At 44.1% G+C, this 25,409-nt stretch overlaps 1 protein-coding gene across 7 annotated transcripts in view; it reads left to right on the top strand.

The window, feature by feature from the left end:
- The window catches only part of LOC140393873 (neuron navigator 1-like), a 970,643-nt gene that overhangs the window by 408,339 nt on the left and 536,895 nt on the right, over positions 1-25,409 (top strand). Inside the window, exon 1 of one of the 7 annotated variants that reach the window (XM_072480431.1) lies at positions 971-2,075. The exons of the other annotated variants lie outside the window; for them this stretch is intronic. Coding sequence (XP_072336532.1) covers positions 1,403-2,075 — 673 coding nt within the window. The 5' untranslated portion in view covers positions 971-1,402. Of the gene's footprint in view, positions 1-970; positions 2,076-25,409 lie in introns of those variants that run through there. 7 annotated transcript variants of the gene reach the window in all.

The raw sequence follows: 25,409 nt of genomic DNA on the forward strand, positions 1-25,409 counted from the left end.
GAATATTTTTAATAATGTTTTACAAATATTTAAAAAACACTCTTTAAAGAAGTTCTGTGCACACCAATTGATTTAGTGTTCACCTGCCATTGTTAAGCAGCACCCCTTACCTGTCCTTTAAATGTGTGAATTATTTTTTGTCCTATATTGCTGAAACACTCAATGGCTAAAATTAACTCCAGATTTGTTCCGTATATTATTGCATGTGTAATTTTGCCATTACGGCAATCTAAATGGAGCTGATTTATTTGTGGTTTGACACAGAACATGAGTGAATGAATGCAAATGAAAGTTGAGAGCTGGGAAAATTGATTCCAATGTGTTCTGAGAGGGACTGTGCCATTTCCTGTTGGAAGACAGGAATTATAATGCTTTACTGTCTTGTTCCACATATGTGCCTTTTGTTTTCTCCACTTGCTCCCTAATTACTTTACTCAGTTGTCGGTGATCTCTTACCCTTTACGTGTGTTGCCCTCTGAGACAATAAAATGGATACACCTCTGTGTGTGATGAGGCAAGATGTTTATTAGATAAGGCTGATTTTCCTTGAAGAGACATGTCTACAACGTTTTATGAATTTGGAAGCAAATATTTCTGATGTTCAGAATATATGTTCTGGCCTTTCCAATACATTTTGGAATATATGTTAGGAATCATTTAAAGGCATCCATTCACCCTTTCACAGTTACAGTATGGTATCTTCCATCCTCACATGCACTTTCCCAAATGAATAATTATATGACAATATCACTGTGGGATTTACTGCAGCTGCATAGTGCATTGTGATCTGCTAAAATTAAAATGTTAGAATTTTTAAAATTGTCTTATGCTCTTGTTCTAATTTTTACCGAGATGTCTGCTGCCATGGCAGCAAGGAACAGCCACTGCAGTGGAGGAAGCTGGGATACACTAGGGATGTGGGCTGAATACTGAGAGGGCTGAGTCCAGCCCATACTGTAGCTCTCACGCTCCCAGCATTTCCTGTCTCTCTAATTGAGGTGATTTAATGCTGGGCTGGAAGCTGTTGCCACAGCAGCTATTTAAATTGATGGCTGTTCTCAGCTGTGAGAAATATTCTGGAGAGATAAAATTGAAGAAGCAAGAAGCTGCTCCCTGATTTCCCCCTTTTGCTGGGAATGATGGAATAGCCTTTTCTTTCCTAGCACAGAGCATCTTGGAAGCAGGGGAGGGCGTTTGCTGATGACATTCTTCCAGTGATCAATCTGCCAGCCGGAGCTGATCATCTGATGCTGCAACAAGCAGGCTGTGTGGAGAGAGCTGTACAACACTGGAACTGCTGTTTCAGAGAGGGTTATCTGGATTGAATACCCGGGCTGGAAAACAAGAAATCTCCCTATTATCCTCCTATTTCAATACAAGCGAATGATTACTTGCAAGCAAGATGCTTGGTGCAAATGTCAAATGTTGTGAAACTGATATCTGTGATGAGAACCAGGAAGATGTGAAGGTTTATAAGCGACAGCCAGATGGAAAGGGATTGCAGCATGGAAAGAAGGGTAAACCTCCAACAATGCATAGAGCCGCCGAACTGAAGGTGTTTAAAGGTGGAACTAATCTGAGGAAGCAGAAATCGCTCACTAATCTTTCCTTCCTGACTGATGCAGAGAAAAAGATGCAGCTGTATGAGCCCAAATGGTGCGACGACATGTCAAAGACAGCTCAAACGCTTGGGAAGGGAGGGCTGAAATCTAAAGATGCACCGATGTCTAAATCTCTCTCAAAATCAGAGCACTCACTGTTTCAGTGCAAATTGGCACCGAGTGTGAACAAACCTCTTGCAGCACCCTCTACGATCCGTGGGATACCAAGCAGGATCCCGAGAGGACCCTGGGCTGAAGTCAAACCACTGAATAAACCGACTGAAGCCAGCACAGGCGATGGGAGCAAGTCAGACGATGAGATTTTGTCCAGCAAGGCTAAGAATATTAAAAAGCAAACCCCGGCAACCAGCAAGAGTCAGCAGCCAGAGGAAAAGGCTTATTTAAAGGTGGATCCTGAGCTTGTTGTCACAGTGCTGGGTGACCTCGAACAGCTTCTGTTCAGTCAAATGCTTGGTGAGTTTTCCGCTTGTGCCATATACATGGCCATTAAATAGCAACTCACTCAGTTCCTACACATTGTTATATTTGTTTCGTACTTTACAGCACAGTTTTTTTTCCACTGAACAAACACTTAAAATGCTTCCTCTTATGAATGGTCATTAGAATTCATTTAAAGAAGGATGTCTATAATTAGACAATTGTTGTATTAATAGCATTCCTTGACTCAGTTGAAATTGTCACCTTAAATTACTGATGCAGTGCAGTGATGCTATGGTGGGCATTTTGCTGCATTTGCTGCCTCGTAACGTGTTTTAATTGTGGTTTGGTTATGTACCACCTGCAAGTTTTGAAATGATTGATGCTTAAAAATTGTTTTCTCCTTTGGAGGGAATTTTATCATTTTCTTTTACAACATAGTCGGCATAAATTGTTTAATTGGTGGGAAGAAATGATATCTGAAACTCAGAATAAAATCTGTAGCTACAAACATGTTCTGCCAAGTCTGTAACGTTAAACCGTTTAAGCTAATTAGCTAATAATCGCTGATATAATTCTCATTTAATTAACTAGAGTTATTTCTGAAGTAATCTTTGACTTGGTTACATACTTGGTAGGAATTGATCTAATAGATTTATCTTTAACAGTGAGCTAAAAACAGAATGCTTATTTCTCTTTAAATTCTTACAATTTCTTTTTTGCCAAATGTTTCAAAATTTGCACATGAAAAGAACATCCTTATTGTAATGTGCCTCTCATATTTTGTACTTTTTTCTACTTAAAAGTAGAATTCTCAATAAACAAGACGATTATCTCCTTTTTATCCCACTTCATCAATTCATTGTGCACAGCAATCATTATGTGAAGCTGAATGTAAAACTGAATTAGAAAATTAATACAACCTTTTAAACTCGTGTTTTTTAATACATCTTCAATATCATTTGGATACATTCAGCATATTTTAATATTGCTTTTGTACCGAAATGGTACTGCTGTGCTTAAAAATCAGGAGTAAAGCATTATTGGGTAGCATTGATTCTGTAGTATTTCCCAAGTGATAATGAATAAATTTTACTCTACACGAGTTAGCATATTCTGCAAATACACTTTTAGTAATTCGTTCACAATCCGAACATTAGTAGGCTCTGATGAGAAGATAGTATTTTGATGATAAGTACATAAAATTGAAATAGCTTCCTAAGTAATAAGGAAAATATCTTACTTTATAAAATGTTATTGTTATCTTTTGCAATTAATAAGATCTTTTGACATATGACCATGATGTGGGTGTGTATGTATCTGCAAGTTGCACACTTTGGCAGATTGAGGCCTGAATCGCTTATTGAATAGACTCTTTGAAGCTACTTGTAGGTCTAGCTCTCTATATACCTTATAAGAATCTATGGGTGAATATATTCATCTCATTTCATCCCATTAGTGAAAATGGAGAGACAAAATAAGAGACATCATTATGTGACTGGTTGGTGTGAATTTATTATCCCAGCAAAGGGGTTCAAGGATTTTAATTTAATGCATTTACTGTAATTTCCATTTTGGCTGTATTATCATGCTCATGGCTGAAATATGCACCTCCCATTAAAAGGTTTGTAACCCTTTGAGGGATTGATGGTGTAGAATTGCAGCATGACCACTGCATTTAAATGACTGCAGTGTTTTCTGTGTCTACTAAAATGTGAGCATTGTAATGAGATATCAGATTCACTTTACACACTGTATAAACTAGACTGTTTCAGGTAACAAATAGTTACATTTGTTCAAATCTCAAAACATTGAACAGTTACTGGTTTGATAGGGTTTAAATAGAAATGATCATGTTAAAAAGGGAGTTTAAAGTGGATTAGTGAGAAAGATAGAATTGTGAATACTTGAAAAGGGAGACAAAGGTTCAGATTCATAAACATTTACACAATTCTGTAACTGTGGAGCTCAAATATTTGAACTGTCTTTTCATTTATGGGCAATTGGACACCAGTCCACAAAGGTAGTTTAGTAGTTTCTGTATAAAACCTGACAAGAGCCAGTTCCGATTATAACGCTGCCTACAATGCTTATTGCCTAAAAATAGATCTTTTAAATGCCATACAGAAATCTAATTTCACGCTTTTATGAAAATGCACTGTGCTCTTGTGTGTCTCATTAGGGAAGCCGCAGGTTTACCGAGATTTGTCGGATTTCAGTTGAGCAATGTCCTTGGCTCTGGCATCCCAGGGCGAGAAAGGAGAAAAAAAATGTCATTGTAGAGTGGGAGATTGGTTTGATCACAAAGTCATGTGAGCTCCTGATTTAATCTGTGCTACTGAGGGTTACCACTGACCAGAGGCTAGGTAATCCTGCACAGAATGATGGGATGATCAAATGGATTGGTGCAGTATCCCTCTGGCCAAGAGCAACATATAGACTCATAGAATCATAGAGTTGACAGTGCAGAAGGAGGCCATTCGGCCTATCAAGTCTGCACCGGCCCTTTGAAAGAGCATCCCACTTAAGCCCTCCACCCTATCCCCATAACCCAGTAACCCCACCCAACCTTTTTGGTCACAAAGGACAATTTATCATGGCCAATCCACCTAACCTTCACATCTTTGGACTGTAGGAGGAGCACCTGGAGGAAACCCATGCAGACACAGGGAGAACGTGCAGACTCCGCACAGACAGTGACCCAAGCCGGGAATCGAACCCGGGACCCTGGAGCTGTGAAGCAACTGTGCTAACCACTGTGCTACCATGCTGCCCATTACTGCCACGTGTTGACAATATCCTGGTGGCAAGCCCTTTACCTGGGTTATGGTGTTGCGATTCATGGAGAGTGACTTGACAGGAGAAAATGGGTTTAAATGAAAACAAAAGTAAATTGTGAGTCTTCTCTTGTCTGTACAGTTAACTGGGGCAAATGACTTTATACTTTTGGTTACAGCATAGCCCAAGTATGTAAATTGCATAATGATACGGCTTTATGGGGAGACAAAGGTAATTACAGTACAAACATGCCACTGGGCCATTTCTTACTTCCTCTCCTTCCTCCATTTCAAGTTATTTAAATGTATAAACTCCTCTTTGTATCTTCATCTTCTTCCCTTTGTGCTCTCTGCAAATCCACCCTGGATTCCAGCAGAGTCAGTAGAAGGATAATCAGTGTTTCTTCACGGCTTTCACAAATCCAATTCCACTTCAGAACGTTGGCTCAAAGTGGCTTGGGGTGTTACATTGACATTTTCTTCCCACCTCCTCTAACCCTGGTATCTTATGCAGGCAATGCATTGTGTGTGATGGTTTACTGTACATTTGGAACAAGTGATGTCCAGTGTAGTGGTATGCTGAACAACAGCAATTTTTAAGGAAACTTGTTCTCATGATTTTGCATCCAATTAGTTTTTCTCAGAGTAGGAGAACATCAAGTGTACATGAAATATATCTGAGGACAAAAGAGGGAGGTAGGGAAGCAAGCATAAAGCTCTGATTGCAGCTGTGAAATTGCAATAGAACCCTTGTCTCTAAGGTTCCAGGTTTTGCATCAGAGAATTGAGAATAAAACCTAGGTTAACATAAAATCACAGATTTGTTATGGCACAGGAGGAGGCCATTTGGCTCATTATGTCTGCTCTGGATCTCCAAACAAGCATTGTGGCTTAATGCCATTCTCCTGCTTTTTCCCTGCCCCCCTGCACATTGTTTCTATTCAAACAATCATCTAATGTTCTCTTCAATGTCAGTGCATAACTGAGGATGGAGCGCTACAATGTTGGAGATGCCATCTTTTGGCTGAGATATTAAACCGAGTTCCTGGGTGTGATTCAGCGACCGCGTTGTGTCAGGCACGGATCTGGGCGCAGCGGGTGAATCGGGCTTCGCGCCAGGCACTGGGCCGATCGCAAGTCACCCAACTCGCTCTGTCCGGCGCGACTTGGATCTCGCCCTCACTGGGTGAGATTCAGATCAGCATATTTAATACCGGACACCGGATTCACCTGGTGCCCAGGCATCAAGGGCCGTACTTGTGAGTCCTCGCCAGGGTGCTGTTTAGTACAAGTCTACACAAATGTTGACCAGGCACTTCTGGGGGGGTCTCGCAGGCCATTAGAGGCTCCCAGGTGGTCAAGGACAGGGCAGGGTAGTACCCTGAAACCTGAGTACCTTGGCACTCCCAGCCTGGCACCCAGGCAATGCCACTTGGGATCCTTGAGCGTGGCATCCTGGCTATCCGGGTGTCAGGTTGGCAATGCCAGGGTTTGGGCCCAGGGAGGGTCTTTCCCATCGGAGGGAGCGTGTGAGGGTATTCTCAGGGGCCTCGAGAAGGTTGGGGTGTGAAGGCGGGGGTCAATAAAGCAGGGTGGGGGGGCCTGAAAGGTTGGAGGAAGGACAGGGGCTGCTGTTCAAAACTGCATCCCGAGCATCGAGCAGCCATTCCCGCTGGCAAGACCAACACACCAGTAGGAAATCTCTCTGGGTGTGGCCTTAGTGGGGAGAAACTTATAAGCCAATATATAGCGGCAAAGTGCCATTGAATAGGGATGATTCTCGGCGCTGTAGCCACTGAGAAACACCCCGCCAAACCCGGCCTAAAGTGGACTTGAAATTTTGACCGCTGAATCGTACTTCCCTCTCAGTGGGCGTAAAAGATCCTATGGCACTATTTTGAAAGAGAGCATCGGGAATTTGCCAAGAGTTCGGGCCAAAATTTCCCCTCAAACAACCTCTCAAAAACAGATTACCTGGTCATTATCACATTGCTATTTTGGGAGCTTGATATATGTCAATTGGCTGCAGCGTTTCTGACATTACAGCAGAAACTACGCTTCACAAATGCATCATTGTCTGTAAAATGATTGGGACATCCGAAGATTGTGAAAGGTTTTATATAAAGTAGGTTCTTTCTGTAGAATAAATTGTCTTACTGGCTTTTTAGGCCAGGTTTCAGTGATCTGCCCATGTTCTATCAGATAGGGGAGGTGAGCAGAAAGATATTTTAAGAGGGGGAAAAATATAATTTGCATAATTTTAGGTAGTGTAATAAAACAGAAATCTAAAATATGAAGTGTTGGATTTTACAGGGGTACTATGGTCCCCATCCCTCCCTCCAGGGGCTGGTTTAGCACACTGGGCTAAATCGCTGGCTTTTAAAGCAGACCAAGGCAGGCCAGTAGCACGGTTCAATTCCCGTACCAGCCTCCCCGAACAGGCGCCGGAATGTGGCGACTAGGGGCTTTTCACAGTAACTTCATTGAAGACTACTTGTGACAATAAGCGATTTTCATTTCATTTCATTTTTTCATTTCCCAGCTAAAAGGTGAATAGGGAGCTCGCCCAAGGGAGGAATGGGTGCCTCGCTGTAATTTAGTGGTCAGTTGGCTGTTAATGGACTGGAGGAGGGATTCCCACTCCTTCGCAACTGGAAGCTCTCTCTGAGATGGCAGGAAATGTGATCCCAGCAATGCCAGGCGGGTGCAGTGGCCACTGCTGGGACTACAAGCAGTGCTCAGTGGAGGTTGTTGCTGCAGTCAGGCGCTAAGGTAAGTGGGTTGATTTTGCTGGGGCCGACTGGAAGGCTATGGGGAGTTTGGTTTGAGAGGATGGGGGCAGAGGGTAAAGGGAGAAATGGTATCCTGGGAGACGGGGCCTCTGATGGCCACAGACCCAGGGATGCAACCCCGTTGTACCCGTCACCTACCTGTACACTTAAAGCTATTGGGAATCCCACATGTTTAGGCTTGCCTCTTCCTATTGCCCCCCCTGTCCCCCTCTCCTCTCCCACTCCAAACAGATCAAATAATCTTAGGAGGGATTATTGGGTTATGGGGATAGGGTGGAAGTGAGGGCTTAAGTGGGTCGGTGCAGATTTGATGGGCCGAATGGCCTCCTTCTGCACTGTATATTCTATGTTCTATGTTCTAAGCATGATGAGGCTACTTAAAGGAGGCCACTTAGGAGCCTTATTAGTCCAAGGATGGGAAGCTAGGCACCTGGCGCTTCCACTGCTACTCACCCGACCCCCCATACAATAGCACATAGGTCAAGCGAGAGTGGATCAGTGGCAGGAAGGCTACACACTGGATTTTATGAGCACACTCCCCCTTGCCTGCAAACCTGCTGGCAGGGTGTGTAAACTCCAATCCAAAGTTGAAATGCTGACTTGTTTTTTATGAATGAGGGGAGTACTTTTGTTTTTAACATTACTTTGGTCTTCAAATTTCAAGTTTTAAGTACTTGAATTACATTAAAATTAAACATTTCCACTTGAGTTTCTCGCAAATCTCCACATGTTAGGCATTGAGCTAAAAGCCTTTTAAAAAGGAAACGATTGTCTGAATGAAATACGAATTTCCTGAAGTGCCTTGGGAGGTTCTAAGATTGCGAAAGGCATCGAAATGAATGTCTTTCTTTGTCAAGTTTTCCATGCAGAGCATCTTTCAGAGAGATTCCTATTTTTAAGAAATGGCTTAATGTGGAATAATTTCCGTTAGGTGGAAATTCTTTTGAGGTAAAATAAAAAAGCACATGAGATGAAACAGTATAACAGGACATAGATAGGCTAACAGGATGGGCAGACAAGTGGCAGATGGAATTCAGTACAAGAAAAGTGTGAAGTGATGCATTTTGTCAAAAGGGGTAGGGCAAGGCAATGTAGATTTGATGACACAATTCTAAACAGTGTGCGGGAACAGAAGGACCTGGAGATGCATGTGCATTAATCTTTGAAGGTAGCAGGACACACTGAGGGGGTTGTTACCAAGCATAAGGGATTCTGGGCTTTATAAATGAAAGTATTCCGCACAAAAGCAGAGAAGTTCAGCTGAGCCTTTTCTAAAACTCTGGTTAGGCCTCAACTAGACTTTTGTGTCTATATCTGTTCACACGTTTAGAAACATATAAAGGCCCTTGTAAGGATCCAGTGGAGATTTGCCAGAATGGTCCAGGGCTTGGAGTGGAATAAGTTACAAAGTCAGGGATGAAGTAAAGGTTCTACAATTCATGGGGACTATTTATTATGCACTTTCGAGAATTGGTTGCCATTGAATATGTGGTGGGGGGGGGGGGTGGCGGTTGTGATTATTGTTGTGCTTGAGTACACACGATTTACTGATTGATTGTTAATTTTCTTTCTTTTTTAATTGGAATGTACAGGTGATATGTTGGTCTGTATACTGAACGGGATGCTGTTTGGGGGACTGGTACTGTTTGTTTTTGTTTGTTTTCTTTTATTGTTTATTTGGTGAAAATGTTGAAAATGAGGAGAATAAAAAGATTTTTTTTTTAAATTGCAAAGGTAGGCTGAATAGGCTGGTGTTCTCCTCGGAGCTAAGCATGCTGAAGGGCAATTTGATAGAGATGTGCAAGATTATGACGGGTTTAGAATAAGGTTGACAGATAAAAATTATTCCCGTTGGCTGTTGGTATTACGACGTGGGGGACACACAGATTCACAGATTTAGGCAAGAAATGCAGGGTGGGGGGGTGGGGGGGGGGGGGGGGGGCGGGGGGGCAGCAATGTGAGGAGGAACTTTACTTTCCGCAGTGAACGGTAATGACCTAGAACTCGCTGCCCACGAGGATGGTGGAAACTGAATCATTGAATTATTCCAAAGGAAAATTGGATGGGCACTTGATGGAAATAAATTTCCAGACTGCAGGCATCGAGTGGGGGAATGGGACCGACTGACTTGCTCTGCCGGGAGCTAGTCTGCACTTGATGAACCGAAAGGCTTCCTATGCCATAAATAATTCTGTGACTTTAAAAATGACTCTGTGACATAACAGCAAACAAGGGAACACTTCTCCTGTGCATTGTGTAACAACCTATTCATAAAGAGCGTGCTTATAATTCCTTTGCACTTATTGCGTGGAGGAAATCTTCCTCCATTATTAGAAAGTTATTAGTTTACAACTGCTGTTAGCTGCGAGTGTGCGGCCTTTATTCTCACACTTCTAGAATGTCATTGAACCAGATGGCAGTCATTGAAATGTAAAAGACTGCAAATGTTTGAATTCATATTTTCACATATTGAGAAACAAGGCTGATTTGTAGCTTTGTGTTTCTATGGATTTCTATAAGTAAAAGTGAATGTATATTTGACCTCAAAGGCTACATGCTCGTCACCCATTCTATACTTCATGTTCATCATTATGTTACTCACTTAAATAAATCAGTGTTCCAGAGGAAAGTGATGGGAGTTTTCGGAGATGGGAAGAGAGGCGATTTAGGATATTAAAGGATTTCCTTTTGGGGCGCCGGTTTGTGGGACTGGAGGAGCTGGGGGAGAAATATGGGTTGGGGCAGGGGGAGATGTTAAAATATATGCTGGTCAGAGGTTTTGCTCGGAAAGAGGTACAGAGCTTTCCGGTGGCGCCGGCCCCCACACTGTTGGAAGAGGTACTGTCGACAGGGGGAATGGAGAAGGGGGTGGTGTCGGCGATTTATGGGGTGATTTTGGGAGAAGATAAGGTATCGCTGGAGGGGATTAAGAAAAATTGGGAGGAAGAGTTGAGGGACGGCATGAAAGAGGGGTTGTGGTGTGAGGTGCTCCGGAGGGTAAATACTTCAACTTCATGCGCGAGGTTGGGGCTGATACAGCTGAAGGTGGTGTTTAGGGTGCACCTCACAAAGACGAGGATGAGCCGATTCTTTGAGAGGGTGGAGGATGTTTGGCAACACTGTGGGGGGGGGGGGGGCACAAATCATGTTCATATGTTTTGGTCCTGTCCAAAACTAGAGGGGTATTGGAGGGAGGTCTTCAGGTGGTGCATGTGAGACTCGAACCAGGTCCCCTAGAAGCCATATTCGGGGTGTCGGATTGCCGGGGTTGGAAACGGGTGTGGAGGCAGATGTCTAAGCCTTTGCCTCGTTGATCACCCAAAGGCGTTCTTGTTGGGGTGGAGGTCAGCTTCTCTGCCCTGTGCACTGGCGTGGCGGGGGGGGGATCTGCTGGAGTTCTTGACACTCAAGAAAGTGATGTTTGAGTGAAGGGGAAGGATGAAAGGGTTCTACAATTCATGGGTTTTGTTCATTGTGCACTTTCAAGAATTGGATGACATCGAACATTAGGGGGGGGGGGGCGGTTTGGAGTGTATAGGTTATTGGTGATTATATATAGGCTGATGGTGGATTCCTGATTCTTTTTCTTTGGTGTTTGTATTTAAAATGTTGAGGGCTGTTTGGGGGTGGGTGGGTGAAGGGACTGTTGGCCAGGGGATTGCCATTGTATTTGTTGCTGTTGATTATTTGTTGGTGGGTGTAGATTTGGTGAAAATGTGAAAAAGGAGGAGAATTAAAACATTTTTTTTAAAATAAAAAAATAAATCACAGTGTTGAACTGGAACAACTATAATGCATAAACATCAACTGACCCATTACAACATTTCATAATCGATTGAGGCAAAAATCCAGAAATGATCTCCCGTGTAAAATTGAGCAGTTTTTTTGGCTGTATTCTGCTTGCAGCTGGAGAACCACATGTCGCTGACAATACAGGGAACATGTTTCTGATTCCCCTTAAGCTTACTGGATAGTTCCAATATTAGGGCAACTGGAAAATTGAGTTCACGATGGCCTGCACATTGAGTTTCAGACGTAGGAAAACAAAGTATTCTGAGAACAAAATGACTTTCACTTAGATTTGCCGTTTCTACAGTTTTAGTGTAAATACTTGCGAATAATAAATTTGCTTACAATGATTGCCGTTGTTAGTAAATGATTATTCATGAATGCAAGCAATGTTCGCCAAAAATAAAATGCAAGATTTGAAATACTCCCGAGTGAAAATGAGAGGACTGAAATTGTTTTTACAATGTGGGAATAACAGGCTAATTTTCAACTCGTGATGAGCTTGTGCAGTTGAAGTACTCTGCAAAAACTCCTCAAATAACTTGAATTATGCACTCATGCTATTTATATGACCTCCTTCTGAATCAAGGTTTCTTCTTGAGAAAGCAGATGATGCACGAAGCTTTTTTGAAAAAATAAACAGGATGTATAATATTTCTGGAGCACAAGGTGGATATTTCTAATACATTAGCACATTCCAATACATCCTCACACATCACTAAAAGGACAATATTGATTTGGATATACTTGACCTTGATTGTTAAAATGTCCTAATAGAGTCGTGATCATAAGTAACCTTTTCCTTGTTTTGTCCAATGTTTAATTACTGCCACAGATATTTTAAAATTAATATTTATATTCTACTCTTCATGTTAAATGGTCTTGTAGGGTTCTGAGTAGTGTCCCTACCTCTGGGTTAGGGTTTGGGTCCCTGCCCAGGACTTGCTGGCCTCGGAAGGTGCAATCATAACACATCCATGCAGGTTGATTATCAACCTGTAAATCCTTCCAATATGCCTATGGCAGGCAGTAAGAGTAGGAGAATCTCCTGGCCAGTCATGCTTGATGCGGCATGTCCCTCCTCGAGCTATAGCCTCTACTGACAGGCAAGCCCTGTTTTAGGAAAAAAGCTAGCTCTGGAAATGGATATAAATGCATGCTTGTCCGCTCCACAAGTCACCTGAAATGGGAGATAAAAGACCATTTTTCATGTCAACATGTTTTCATAAAAGACCTTGCAGAGAATTCCAAAGTTTTTCTTTATTTCTTTGTTTTAAATTTAGAGTATCCAATTTCTTTTTTCCAATTAAGGGGCAATTTAGCGTGGCAAACCACCTACTCTGCACATAGAACATCGAACATACAGTGCAGAAGGAGGCCATTCGGCCCATCGAGTCTGCACCGACCCACTTAAGCCCTCACTTCCACCCTATCCCCGTAACTAATCCCTCCTAATCTTTTTGGTCACGAAGGGCAATTTATCATGGCCAATCCACCTAACCTGCACGTCTTTGGACTGTGGAGGGAAACCGGAACACCCGGAGGAAACCCACGCAGACACGGGGAGAACCTGCAGACTCCACTCAGACAGTGATCCAGCGGGGAATCGAACCTGGGACCCTGGCGCTGTGACACCACAGTGCTGTCCACTTGTGCTACCGTGCTGCCCTTAATCTATGTCTATCAAGATCTTTGGGTTGTCGGGGCAAAACCCACGCAAATATGGGGAGAAAGCGCAAACTCCACATGGATAGTGACCCAGAGCCGGGATCGAACCTGGGACCTCGGTGCCATGAGGCAGCTGTACGAACCACTGTGCCAACGTGCTGCTCTGAGAATTCTAAAGTTGTAACTTGTTTCACTAAAAGGAATTGACCCAAATAATTGGGAAAGAATGGATTACCCAAATTAAGAGCTTTCAAATACACTTTCTTATATGCTGATAATATAATGTAGGAATTGATTAAAACCAAGGCTATAATTCCAATAATATAATCATAGTACTTTTTCAGCATTGCAGTGCCAGGAACATATTGAACATTTAGAACAAATGGCGCAAAATATAATGAAGTATTTCAAATGAAGAATGGAGAACTTCAGTATATTTTAGTCCGATATTATTGGAAGTCAATCCCTTGAGCTCAGATGGTATGGTCTCTTAAAGGCCATGACCTCTTGAAACTCTGACATAAGTTGAAATCTCATCTCAAGCCAGATGGCAAGACACAGCTGGGCTTTGGTTCCCTGATTTTACTTGTTAAGATAAAGGTTTTTCTTGTAGATTTTTTTAAATACGAAAGCATTGAGCTATTACTTAAGACTTACAATAATTATGTTAGCTTGCCAGCCTATCCCTAGCAAACTCTGAATTTGCGAATTCTTGAGGCAATGTTGCTAATGTTTGCACTCTCTTTGCTCATTGCTGACTACAGTGCAAGTATAATGTGCTACAGAAGTGATGAAAGAACTATTTAGATTAATGAAAATTATATTAAACAAACAGCAGCTCCCTATGATCAGCATAGGAAATCTCCTGACAAGTGTATTCAATGGTTCAGAGACGTTCTAATAGAGTTATATTGAAATTCATAAAGTACTGTGGAAGGCAGAGATTGCAGTGGGATTTTAAAATTGATGACAGAATTAATTTGCTATTCAAGCTTTGATCTCTGCTGTATGTCACAAATATCCTGATTACCACCCTGAATGTGGCAGAGCAGTCTTTCAGTTCACTGGGGGACAAAAAGATAAAATAATTACTAAATATAAATCTTCATCTTAAATAATTTTATTTATATTTGTAAAGGCTTGGAGATCTTTATAAATGGATTTAGGAGAATACTTCCTTTCCATCTTTTGGTCAGATTTATGGAACAATAGTCAACTGTAAGTTCATAATTGAGCAGAAAAATATACCTTTTGTCAAATTCAGATGATAGATCACAGGCAAACTTGTGCATTAGCCTCTGGTTTGCTGTCAATGTGAACGGAGCTTTAAATCACATAGTAAGGAACTGCAGTAATGAATAAATATAGCAAACGTGATGTAATTCTGTGCTTGTTGCCTCAATTGAAGGCTGCTCAAAAAGTTGGCCTGCCTTCCCCTTGGGTTAACAAGTGATCTTGATGTTTGCCTAACAGCGTAAGTACTACATAGGATTTCTTATATTTTGTAATGGTTGCCAACCAGTTGAAGGTAGGGTGCTCTATTCAACACATTGAATTTAAAATAGTCATTCTTGTTTTCAGATCTCTTCATTATCCTCACTGTCTTGTAATCTTCTTCAGCTCCAAGCCCTCCAAGAACACTCCGTACCACCAGTTCTTACCTTTGTGTATTTCTAACTTCCTTCACCCACTATTGATTTGATTTTGATTTGATTTATTGTCACAAGTACCGAGCTAAAGTGAAAAGTATTGTTCTGCGTCCAATTCAGACATTGTTCCATACCAGAAAAAATATATAGGACATATGATAAGTAGAGTAGCAGCGCCATCAGCAGTTAAGGCTGTTAAGCTCGGGAAATCCTTCCTAAACTTCTTCACCTCTGCTCCTTAAAAAACTTATCTCTTTGACCAAGACTGTCCTAATGTCTCCTTCTTTGGCTTGGTGTCAGTTTTTGTCTGATAGTGGCGTTCCTCTAAAGTATCTTGGGATATTTACTATGTTAACAGTACTATCTAAATTCAAGTTGCAATTCTTTGTAGGTTTTAACTTTCACACAGCCAGCAAACTGTTTCAAGGCCCAGTTCTTCTGGTAGGAGGCATGAGAGGAATCCAGGCCTCAGATTACCACAATGTCAATAAAGAGCATGCCGAAAATGTGTTGTGTTGGGTGTTCCGATACACAAACGAACCAACACGGTTGTAGATGGTGCAACTCTGCTTTATTATTCTGTACAATAATAACTATTAACTTCTGGCTGTGGTTCGTACCTCACCAGCTAACCTGTGGACCCAGCCCTAGCACTATCTTAGTGAGGCACTCAGCACGTGGTGTATGTCTGAGTGGCACGCTGTGAGCTCTGTGCTCGGAGCTATCTCCAGTTAGAATGAGCGGGAACTGTGGTGTTCCCTGTTTTATAGTGCGTGTGCTCTCACTGGTGATTGGCTGCGATGTTGTGTGTGTGTTGGTTGGTCCAACCACCTGTCCATCAGTGTGTGTGTGTGATTGCACCATGATATGTTAATGTGGATATCATGACAAAATGAACATCCCATGGGCTCAGACACAATGGCACTCTGCAAAGGGTTCTGGGAAGGGTTACAAGGCAAAAAGGTAGATGGCAAACTTGGATCAATAGTGGCCCACAAAATTTTGTGGAGCAATATTTTGTGGCAGCATGATGAGTGGTTAGCACTGCTGCCTCACTGCGCCATGGACCCAAGTTCGAGTCCAGCCTTGGGTGACTGTGTGGATTTTGTACATTCTCCCTGTGCCTGCGAGAGTTTCCTCCAGGTTCTCCGGTTTCCTCCCACAGTCCAAAGGTGGGCAGGTTAGGTGGATTAGCCATGCTAAAATTGCTCGTAGTGTCCAGGGATGTACAGGTTAGGTACACGATGGTGCGGGGTGAATGGGGGAGTTCACATGGGTAGAGTGCTCTTTCGGAGGATCAATGCAGACTCGATGGGCGGATAGGCCTCCTTCTGCACTGTAGGGATTCTATGATCTAAATGGAGCCCTCAGGGTCCCCTTAAGGACAGCTGGTTATGTAACTTGATGCCAGGACGTGTGGGTGAACTGCACATGGTACACACATGACTCCTGTGTTCCTTAAAATTCTAATAATGACTCTTAACTTCCATTGCCCGATACAAGAGGCCGCTCCAGCAGAGATTCTAATATATTGCCTTCCTTTAAACTGTAAACATCTTCCCTCCAGATAATTAAAGTGTAAATTCACTGATGCTGTACTCCCTAAGGGAGCAGTGATTGAGGGAAAATGGTTTGAAGGTAGCTGGAATGAAGTGATCTCTCGATGCTGCAGCACAAATTATTCAACCCATATTCCCTTCAAGAATGTATTTTGTAATCTTGATAGGTAGGTAACTGATGTTCAAGAATTTTATAAAATTGAACTTACCAGGACAGGTTCAGAGGGTGCAGATGAGGTGGCTTGAAAAGAATTTTGTGGAGCCTTCCCTCAGGCAATAAGTAAGTAGAGTTCATTAGAAGGCGGATTACATGGAGGATCCAATAAATCCCAATACTGGGACATCTGGATCATTGCTCTTTGGCAAAGCCTAGAATTTGTAGCTAGACAAAATGAACTGGTGTAATGCTCCAAGGTCAGATCCTTTGCATATTACTGAGGCAGCCCTGCTGCTTAATCCTTGAAGCAATAGGGTGATTTATCTGGTGTCAGCAGTTCTTAACAGGTTGTGAGTTGCCCTGAGGCAGAAATGGGCTAAAAATGGTTGAGCAAGACTTGAAAGACCAATGATATTCCACCAGGTTACAGTGAACCTTGTCGCATTCTGGTTATGTTGCCGAATTACCGACAAAGATCACAAAGCCAAATTCCACCATGCAAATTGTTAAACTGGATTGAATAGATCGGACCATTTATGTGGGCTAGCAACAAAAACAATGGGCTAGATTTTACAGACCATTCATGAGCAGGAAAGCAGGTAGGTAGAGTCATGAAATAGGGTGCTGTGCCAACACACTTCCCTGCCAGTCTTAAGTGACGGAGGAGGTGGTAGGTAGGTGGCCCACCTGTGGTCCAATTGAAGGCCTTAATTAAACAGTTAATGCCTGGCTAAGGGCCTCCTCGTACCGCTGCTCATATATAATGGGCAAGTTTGTCCCTCCCAGAAGGAAAAAACTATAATCATAGAATTTACAGTGCAGAAGGAGGCCATTCGGCCCATCGAGTCTGCACCGGCTCTTGGAAAGAGCACCCCACCCAAGGTCAACACCGCCACCCTATCCCCATAACCCAGTAACCCCAGCCAACACTAAGGGCAATTTTGGACACTAAGGGCAATTTATCATGGCCAATCCACCTAACCTGCACATCTTTGGACTGTGGGAGGAAACCGGAGCACCCGGAGGAAACCCACGCACACACGGGGAGGATGTGCAGACTCCGCACAGACAGTGACCCAAGCCGGAATCGAACCTGGGACCCTGGAGCTGTGAAGCAATTGTGCTATCCACAAGGCTACCGTGCTGCCCAAAAATTTAGAGTACCCAATTCATTTTTCCCAATTATGGAGCAATTTAGCATGGCCAATCATCCACCTAGCTTGTACATTTTTGCGTTGTGGGGGCGAATCCCATGCAAACACGGGGAGAATGTGCAAACTCCACACGGACGGTGACCCAGAGCCGGGATCGAACCTGGGACCTCGGCGCCGTGAAGCCGCAGTCCGAAGCCACTGCGCCACCGTGCTGCCCAAATAACTGGGAATTAAGAGTACTGTTCTGAACTGGTCTTGTGTATATTAAAATGGGACACCAGTAACAACTGGGAAGTATAAATACTGGCCCAAACATGTTTTTTTTAAATTGGGAGGCAAGCTTTTAGATTGTCAGAAAAAACAATACTCTTCAGGAAAGGGAAGCTGCCACCTTTAGCGAGTCTGGCTTGCACGTGTCAAGTCCATTATTGAAGATTGACTCAATGTCTGTTTAAGTAGGTTAGCAGAAGATTCAGTTGTACTGAACAAATCATTGAGAAGATGTTGGTCCCTTTCAGGATTGGGCAATGAATATATTTTGCCAATGTTGCTCCCATTCTGCTTACAAAAATGTACGACTGAGAACCTCTGTAGGATAGATTTGAGAGAAGGATGGTCCCTTTGTAAACTTTAGGAGTCGTCTGAAGACTATTGTGAGAGCCGATTAGATGGACGTAGTTGAAAGAATGAACACTCTTAACCAGTGACCTGATTCTGAGAGAAGGGAGGAAGATATTTGCTGGTTTCCAAAATATTACTGAGTTAATTGTGCTCACACTTAATTGCTTCATTTAACTATGTTGCCTTATAATCTCACATTAATCACACTTCACTGTAAGCTTGCAGAAACATCACAAACGGAGAGTGTAGCTATCACCTTTATAAACTGAGGCCTCTGTATTGTTGCTACATCAATGTTGTTACGACATTCTGGCCTCGTGCAAGGTCAGTTCCAGCCTGAAAGAACCCGGAGTCCCAACACAGGTGAATTAACCAATAATTTGTGTAAAATTCACAGAATCTTTTGCTCTTGGCTGCCCAATAATTTACAGTCACCAGGTTTGTAAGTTGAAACACAATTGACGTTTATTTATAGCAAAAATAAAGATGAAATATGCAGTGATCATAATGGAATAACGGCCAGTTAACCTACTGCCCTCATTTTGACCATCCCACCCTCTACCCACACACAGACACACAAGACAGTCAGACACAGAGGAGTGGGGTGGGGTGGATGTAATAAGGATTAAGACAACAACAAAAAATGAGAGTCCTTGCTTCAGTTGAGGATTTCTTCAGTGCACCCTTTACCCTGGTTTGAGTGAGGTTTAAATCTCTTAATGTTGCAGCCCACACTGGCTTGCCGCAGTTTCTTTAAAACACTGAACTCGCACCTTTCCTGGAGTAACAGATGTTTTTTTCCTCAGACATTGCTCTCAGCCCGTGGGGTCTCCTCCAGACCATTTGTCATTCCCAGGTTTATTAGAGAGAATGAGTTGACCTGATCTTTTTAAGCAGAGCAAGTTTCTGGAGAGACTTCAGCTGGGATCCTTCATCTTCACTGTCAGAATTCGAACTAAAAGTCAAAATGGAATCTCGTGGCTCTGAAAAACACTTCAGAGAAGCCAGAACCAATCACCACCAGATATAAGCGAATCTGAGCCAGTCGATCGGATGCCAGCCAAATCCATCAAGCTGAGTCAGCACTGGTGTAAATCAAATCCTTCTAAAACCTGCTGGTTTGAAACACAACTAGCTTCCTGCAGACTGCTTTGCCTGGTGGTCACAGGTCAGTCTTCAGTTTACCTAATCCAAGCTTCTGCTCGAAATAAAGGTAAACCGCTTTGCCTTAATGTCATTAATTATCTATGGACAAAAGTTGTAACAGCAAAAAAATAACCGCTTAAAAGGAGAAATAGGGAACAAACAGAGGTTAAACAGGAGGATCTTTACAGTGTGCTTTTCCCTGGACAATGAAAGATGCCAAAGAACGAGCCACATAAGGTAGTTAATGGATGGGTTCCTCCACTGTCATTTGTGTTAAGTTCCTTTCTTCTTCATCTCATCCATTTCAGTGGCTATTTGTTGAACGAAGTGGTTTGCAAAGCATCAAGTTATAATAACTTTGGTACCTAGGCCAATATGAACTGAATCCTTTATCTGAGCCAAGCTTTTGGAATTGTAGAGCAGTAGATTATAGAAGGGGGTCATTTGTGCCATTGAGACTGGTTCTTTTGAAAAGCTATGCAGTTAGTCCTGTTACATTGTTTTTTCACCACAGAAAGGTTTTCGCCTTCAGATTTCAGATCATTCGCTTTTGAAAGCTACCATAAAATCTGTATGCACTATTGTATCAGGCTGTGCATGTCATGATATGCAAAAATGCAACCAATGAACACTCAATTAACCAATGGGCAGTTAGGACGCTCAGAGGCGGCAACACCACAAAGGGGCATGGCATAAATACTATAAAAGGGATGAGGCACACACACCCTGCCTCTTTTCACAGACAGACATCTAGAGAATTAGACAGAGTTGATCAGAAGCATCACACCTCAGCACGTGGCTCAGAGCAAGCTGGTACAGTTAGACTGAGTTACTACAGTTAGATTAGCAGAAAGTCGAACTCATTTGAGAACTGTGTTAATAGTTCAATAAACACGCTGAACTCATTTCAGAGCCTGGAGCATCCTTTAGTTAAGACTGCATCAAGTAGCAGCTTGTGTTATCCGAAGCAGCATAACACTACATGATACCAGGAGTGACTGTTCAATCTATTTAGTTCAACTCGGCAAGATCCATGACAACAAGCTACTGAATACAGGCACAATGGACAAGATTCAGGATCCTCATCAGCTCAAGACCACCAGCAGTCGTAGTGCCAACTGGCGATCATTCAAGCAGAAATTTTAACTATATGTGGAAGTATCCGACCTCAATGGCGCGACCGATGCTCGGAAGATAGCTCTTCTACTCACCACTGCGGGTGACCATGCGATAGAGATCTTCAGCTCCTTTCACTTTTCCGAAGGGCAGGACAAACCGAAGTACCAAACCATCCTGCACAAATTCGACAGTCACTGCGAGGTGGACACCAACAAAATCTTCGAGCGCTACATCTTCAAGCAGAGGCTGCAAGGTAAAGACGAATCCTTCATCTCCTATCTAACTAACCTTAGACTACTAGCGCAATCCTGCAACTTCGGTGATATCACTGACTCCATGATCAGAGACCAAATCGTTTTTGGAGTCCACTCTGATCCTCTGCAAGAGCAATTGTTGAAAATCAAGCACATGACCCTGCTGTCATAATATACACCAGTATATCATGGTGCAGATACACACACACACTGATGGACACACAGCCAGACCAATCAACACACACAACATCACAGCCAATCACCAGTTAGAGCACACTCACTATAAAGACAGGGGGCATCAGAGTTCCCGCTCATTCGGGATGCAGCCTCCTACAAGGACAGAGCTTACAGCTTACAGCACAGATCCTCACCATGTGCTGAGTGCATAGACTGGTTCGGACAGGCATAGGTCTTTAGTTTAATCTAACATCGTGTTAACCCACAGTGAAAGTATGTTTAACAGTTTCTAACTTAATAAAATAGTGTTGCACTATTTTAAGTGTTGGTGGCCTGTATGTGTTCCACGGATCCAGAGCACCCAACACATCACCTGCCAGTCGCGATTGAAATGTGTACTGTACATGAGCACTCTAAAAATCGCTATTCACAGTACAAAACGGCAGAAGTGAAAAACAAGCCTCCCACGAGGTGGAGAGTGTTCAGGCCATCTCCCGAATGCAGCACCTCCACATTGACGAAAGCGGCCATTTTGCGCGCTCTTCTGGGGCCCAGCGCAATGCGATCAGGAACATAAAGCGACTGAAAACCGCACGGCGCAGACGTCCGAGAACCGCACCACGCATGTGCAACGACACACTTGAGCGTCATGACGCCGTGTGCGAACTGCGGCACCGCCCATTTTTTAAAAAACTGCCCTGCAAGAGGCAAACGCTGTTCACACTGTGGGAAACCAAACCACTATGCAGCCCTGTGCAGATCTGCAGCACCTGTCAGGAACCAGTGCTCCTAATTCCGACAGAGGCGCATCAGAAGTGTGCAACACCGAATGCATGACTCTGATCCAGGCAGTGCGACAGATCCAGATGATGAATACCTGGACAACATTTACCGAGTGGGCATTATTACGAAGTGTCAATACGTCACACTGGACACATCGCGAGTCCAATCAATCCTGGCCGTGGATTCTGAGGACGAATGGCATGCAGTGCTAAAGGTCATCCACTGCCCCATCCAGTCCAAACTGGACACAGGTGCCTCCACCAACCTGATTTCACAGGTGGACTTCAAGAGAATCAAGAAGCCCCCCACAATTCCTTCCAGCTGCCTGCAAACTCCTGGACTACAACGGAAACGCAATCAAGGCACTGGGGTCCTGCCATCTGCAGGTGCCCAGCTGACACATACAAGCAAGCTTACGCTTCGAGATTGTTAAACCAGACAGGGCGTCCCTGATAGGTGCGCACGCTTGCAAGCAACTGAATCTCATTCAAAAGGTCTACACCACAATGCTGTCCCATTTGGATCTTCAAGCCAGCATCGAAGTCATCCTAACCCAGTACCCAGATGTATTTAGCGGGATGGGCACGCTGCCGTATGAGTGCAAGATTCTACTGCGGCCTGATGCCAAGCCAGTGGTCCATGCACCACAACGTGTCCCTGTTCCACTGAGAGAGCGCCTGAAGGCAGAGCTCACGAGTCTACAACAAAAAGGCATCATTTCCAAGGTCACTGAACTGACTGGGTCAGCTCGATGGTGTGCGTAAAGAAGCCTTCGGGGTACCTACGCATCTGCATTGACCCCAAGGATCTAAACAAAAACATAATGCGGGAACATTACCCCATCCCGGAGAGGGAAGATATCACGAGTGAGATGGCACACGCGTGCTTCTTCACAAAATTGGACGCATCCCAAGGATTTTGGCAAATCCAACTTGAAGTATCCAGCAGAAGGCTCTGCACCTTCAACACGCCTTTTGACAGATTCTGCTACAACTGAATGCCATTTGGCATCATCTCTGCATCAGAGATTTTCCATCGCATCATGGAACAGATGATGGAGGGAATAGAAGGGGTTTGTGTCTACATTGACGATATCATAATCTGGTCCACAACCCCAGAGGAACATGTGCCACGACTCAAGAAAGTATTCCGACGCAGGTCCAAGTGCTGTTTTGGGACATCCACGCTGAAGTTCCTGGGCGATCAGATTTCGCAACACGGTGTGCGCCCGGACACAGACAAAATTAAAGCCATTGAGGCAATGAAAGTCCCCAAGGACAAGAAGGCAGTACTGCGCTTCCTGGGAATGGTCAGTTTCCTTGGCAAGTTCATCCCGAATTTGGCGACACACACCACGGCCCTATGCAACCTGGTGAAAAAAATCAACCGCCTTTGAGTGGAAGGCGGAGCATCTAACAGAGTGGCTGGAGCTGAAAGCCTAGCTCACCACTGCACCCATCCTTGCATTCTTTTTTTTTAAATTATTTTTTCTAATTAAGGGGCAATTTATCGTGGCCAATCCACCTACTCTACACATTTTTGGGTTGTGGGGCGAAACCCACGCAGACACGGGGAGAATGTGCAAACTCCACATGGACAGTGACCCAGAGCCGGGATCGAACCTGGGACATTAGCGCCATGAGGCAGCTGTGCTAACCACTAGGCCACCGTGCTGCCCTGTCCTGGCATTCTTCGATCCAGACCGAGACACCAATGTATCCACAGATGTGAGTCAGGATGGCATTTGGGCTGTGTTGCTTCAAAGAGACGACCCGTCATCCTGGATACCATTAATATACGCATCACGGGCAATTACACCCACTGAGACCAGATATGCGCAGATTGAGAAGGAGTGTTTAAGTCTTTCACCGACATCCTCAAATTTCATGATTATATCTACGGCTTGCCAACATTTACTGTTGAGACAGATCATAGGCCTCTGGTCCACAGCATCCAAAAGGACCTGAACGACATGACGCCTCGTTTGCAGAGAATTCTGCTCAAACTCCGGAGGTATGATTTCAGTTTGGTGTACACACCTGGCAAGGAGCTCATCATCACCGATGCATTGTCCTGTTCTGTCAAATCACCCAGTGAACCACTGGAGATCATCCAGCACATTGAATTGCAGGTACAACTGTGTGCAAGCACCCGCCCGGCAACAGATGAGAAGAGCGTTCTCCGAGAAGAGACGGCCAAAGACCCCTGTTGCAGCGAGCCATCCACAACCTCCGCAATGGCTGGCAGAAAGGGCAATGCCCTCAATTCTACAACGTCAAGGACGACTTGACGCTGATCGACGGCATCCTGCTTAAGCTGGACAGGGTAGTCATCCTGCTAATTCTCCAGAGCATGGTGCTGCGGCAGATTCTTGAGGAACACCTGGGCATAGAAAAGTGCAGACGCAGGGCCCGGCAAGCTGTCTACTGGCCGGGCATCAACCAGGACATCACGGACATGGTCCTCAACTGCGAAACCTGTCAGAGGTTCCAACCAGCGCAGAGCAAGGAGACAGTCCAACCACATGACCTAGAGACCTCTCCGTGGTCCAAGGTTTGCATTGACCTATTCCACGTGAATGGTCGCGACTATATCTTGATCATCGATTACTTTTCGAACTATCCTGAGGTGCGGAAGCTGCCAGACCTCACCTCACGGACCGTCATCAAAGCGTGTAAAGAGACGTTCTCAAGGCATGGCATCCCGACCACCGTCATGAGCGACAATGGCCCGTGCTTCCACAGTTGAGAATGGTCCACGTTTGCCAAGAGCTACAATTTCAGGCATGTCACCTCCAGTCCGCACTATCCGCAGTCCAATGGCAAAGTCGAAAAAGGGGTGTACATCGTTAAGAAGCTCATCCGCAAGGCCTCGGACTCCGCTTCCGACATACACCTTGCACTACTTGCGTACCGGGTGACTCCCTTGTCCACTGGCATGTCACCAGCTCAACTTCTGATGAACAGGGACCTGCGGACGACGCTTCCAGCCTTACACCTGCCCAACCTTGATCACTTTCCGGTATTGCAGAAGATGCAGCAGCTTTGCGACAGCCAGAAGCAGGGCTATGACGCACATGCCGCCGATCTGGACATGCAAACCCCGGCAGACACGGTCAGGATCAAGATACCGGATGGTGGATGGTCTGCTCTGGCTGTCGATGTTCCTCGGGCCGCGCCCAGATCCTATGTCATACGTATGGCTGAAGGCTCCATTGTGCGAAGGAATCGAAAGGCACTGCGAAAAGTTGCTTGCCCACAACCACTTTCCCCTCCATTTCCACATGTCGAATTGCCACCTCCAGACACCTCGAACCACGAGGCCACCAGTCGTGCCTCCCACTTGCTTGTCAAGACACCATCAGCCCCTCCACCATCTCTCCGGCGGTCGACGAGGATCAGGCGCAAGCCTCAGAGACTGGACTTTTGAGCATTTGTTTTGTTTGTTCTGTTCTGTATTCCTCAGTCAGTCGCATTAGACAGACACATTCACATGTATATATATCTACAAAAAAAAAGGGGAGATGTCAAAATATGCAACCATGCAATCAATGAACACTCAGAATAGGACACAACCTATTCTGCAGTCAGGACACTCAAATGTGGCATCACCACAAGGGGGCATGACATAAACACTATAAAAGGGATGAGGCACTCACACCCTGCCTCTTTCCACAGACAGACATCTAGAGAGTTAGACAGAGTTGATCATCAGCATCACACCTC

The sequence above is a fragment of the Scyliorhinus torazame genome, chromosome 17, assembly GCF_047496885.1.
Source record: "Scyliorhinus torazame isolate Kashiwa2021f chromosome 17, sScyTor2.1, whole genome shotgun sequence".
NCBI lineage: Eukaryota > Metazoa > Chordata > Chondrichthyes > Carcharhiniformes > Scyliorhinidae > Scyliorhinus > Scyliorhinus torazame.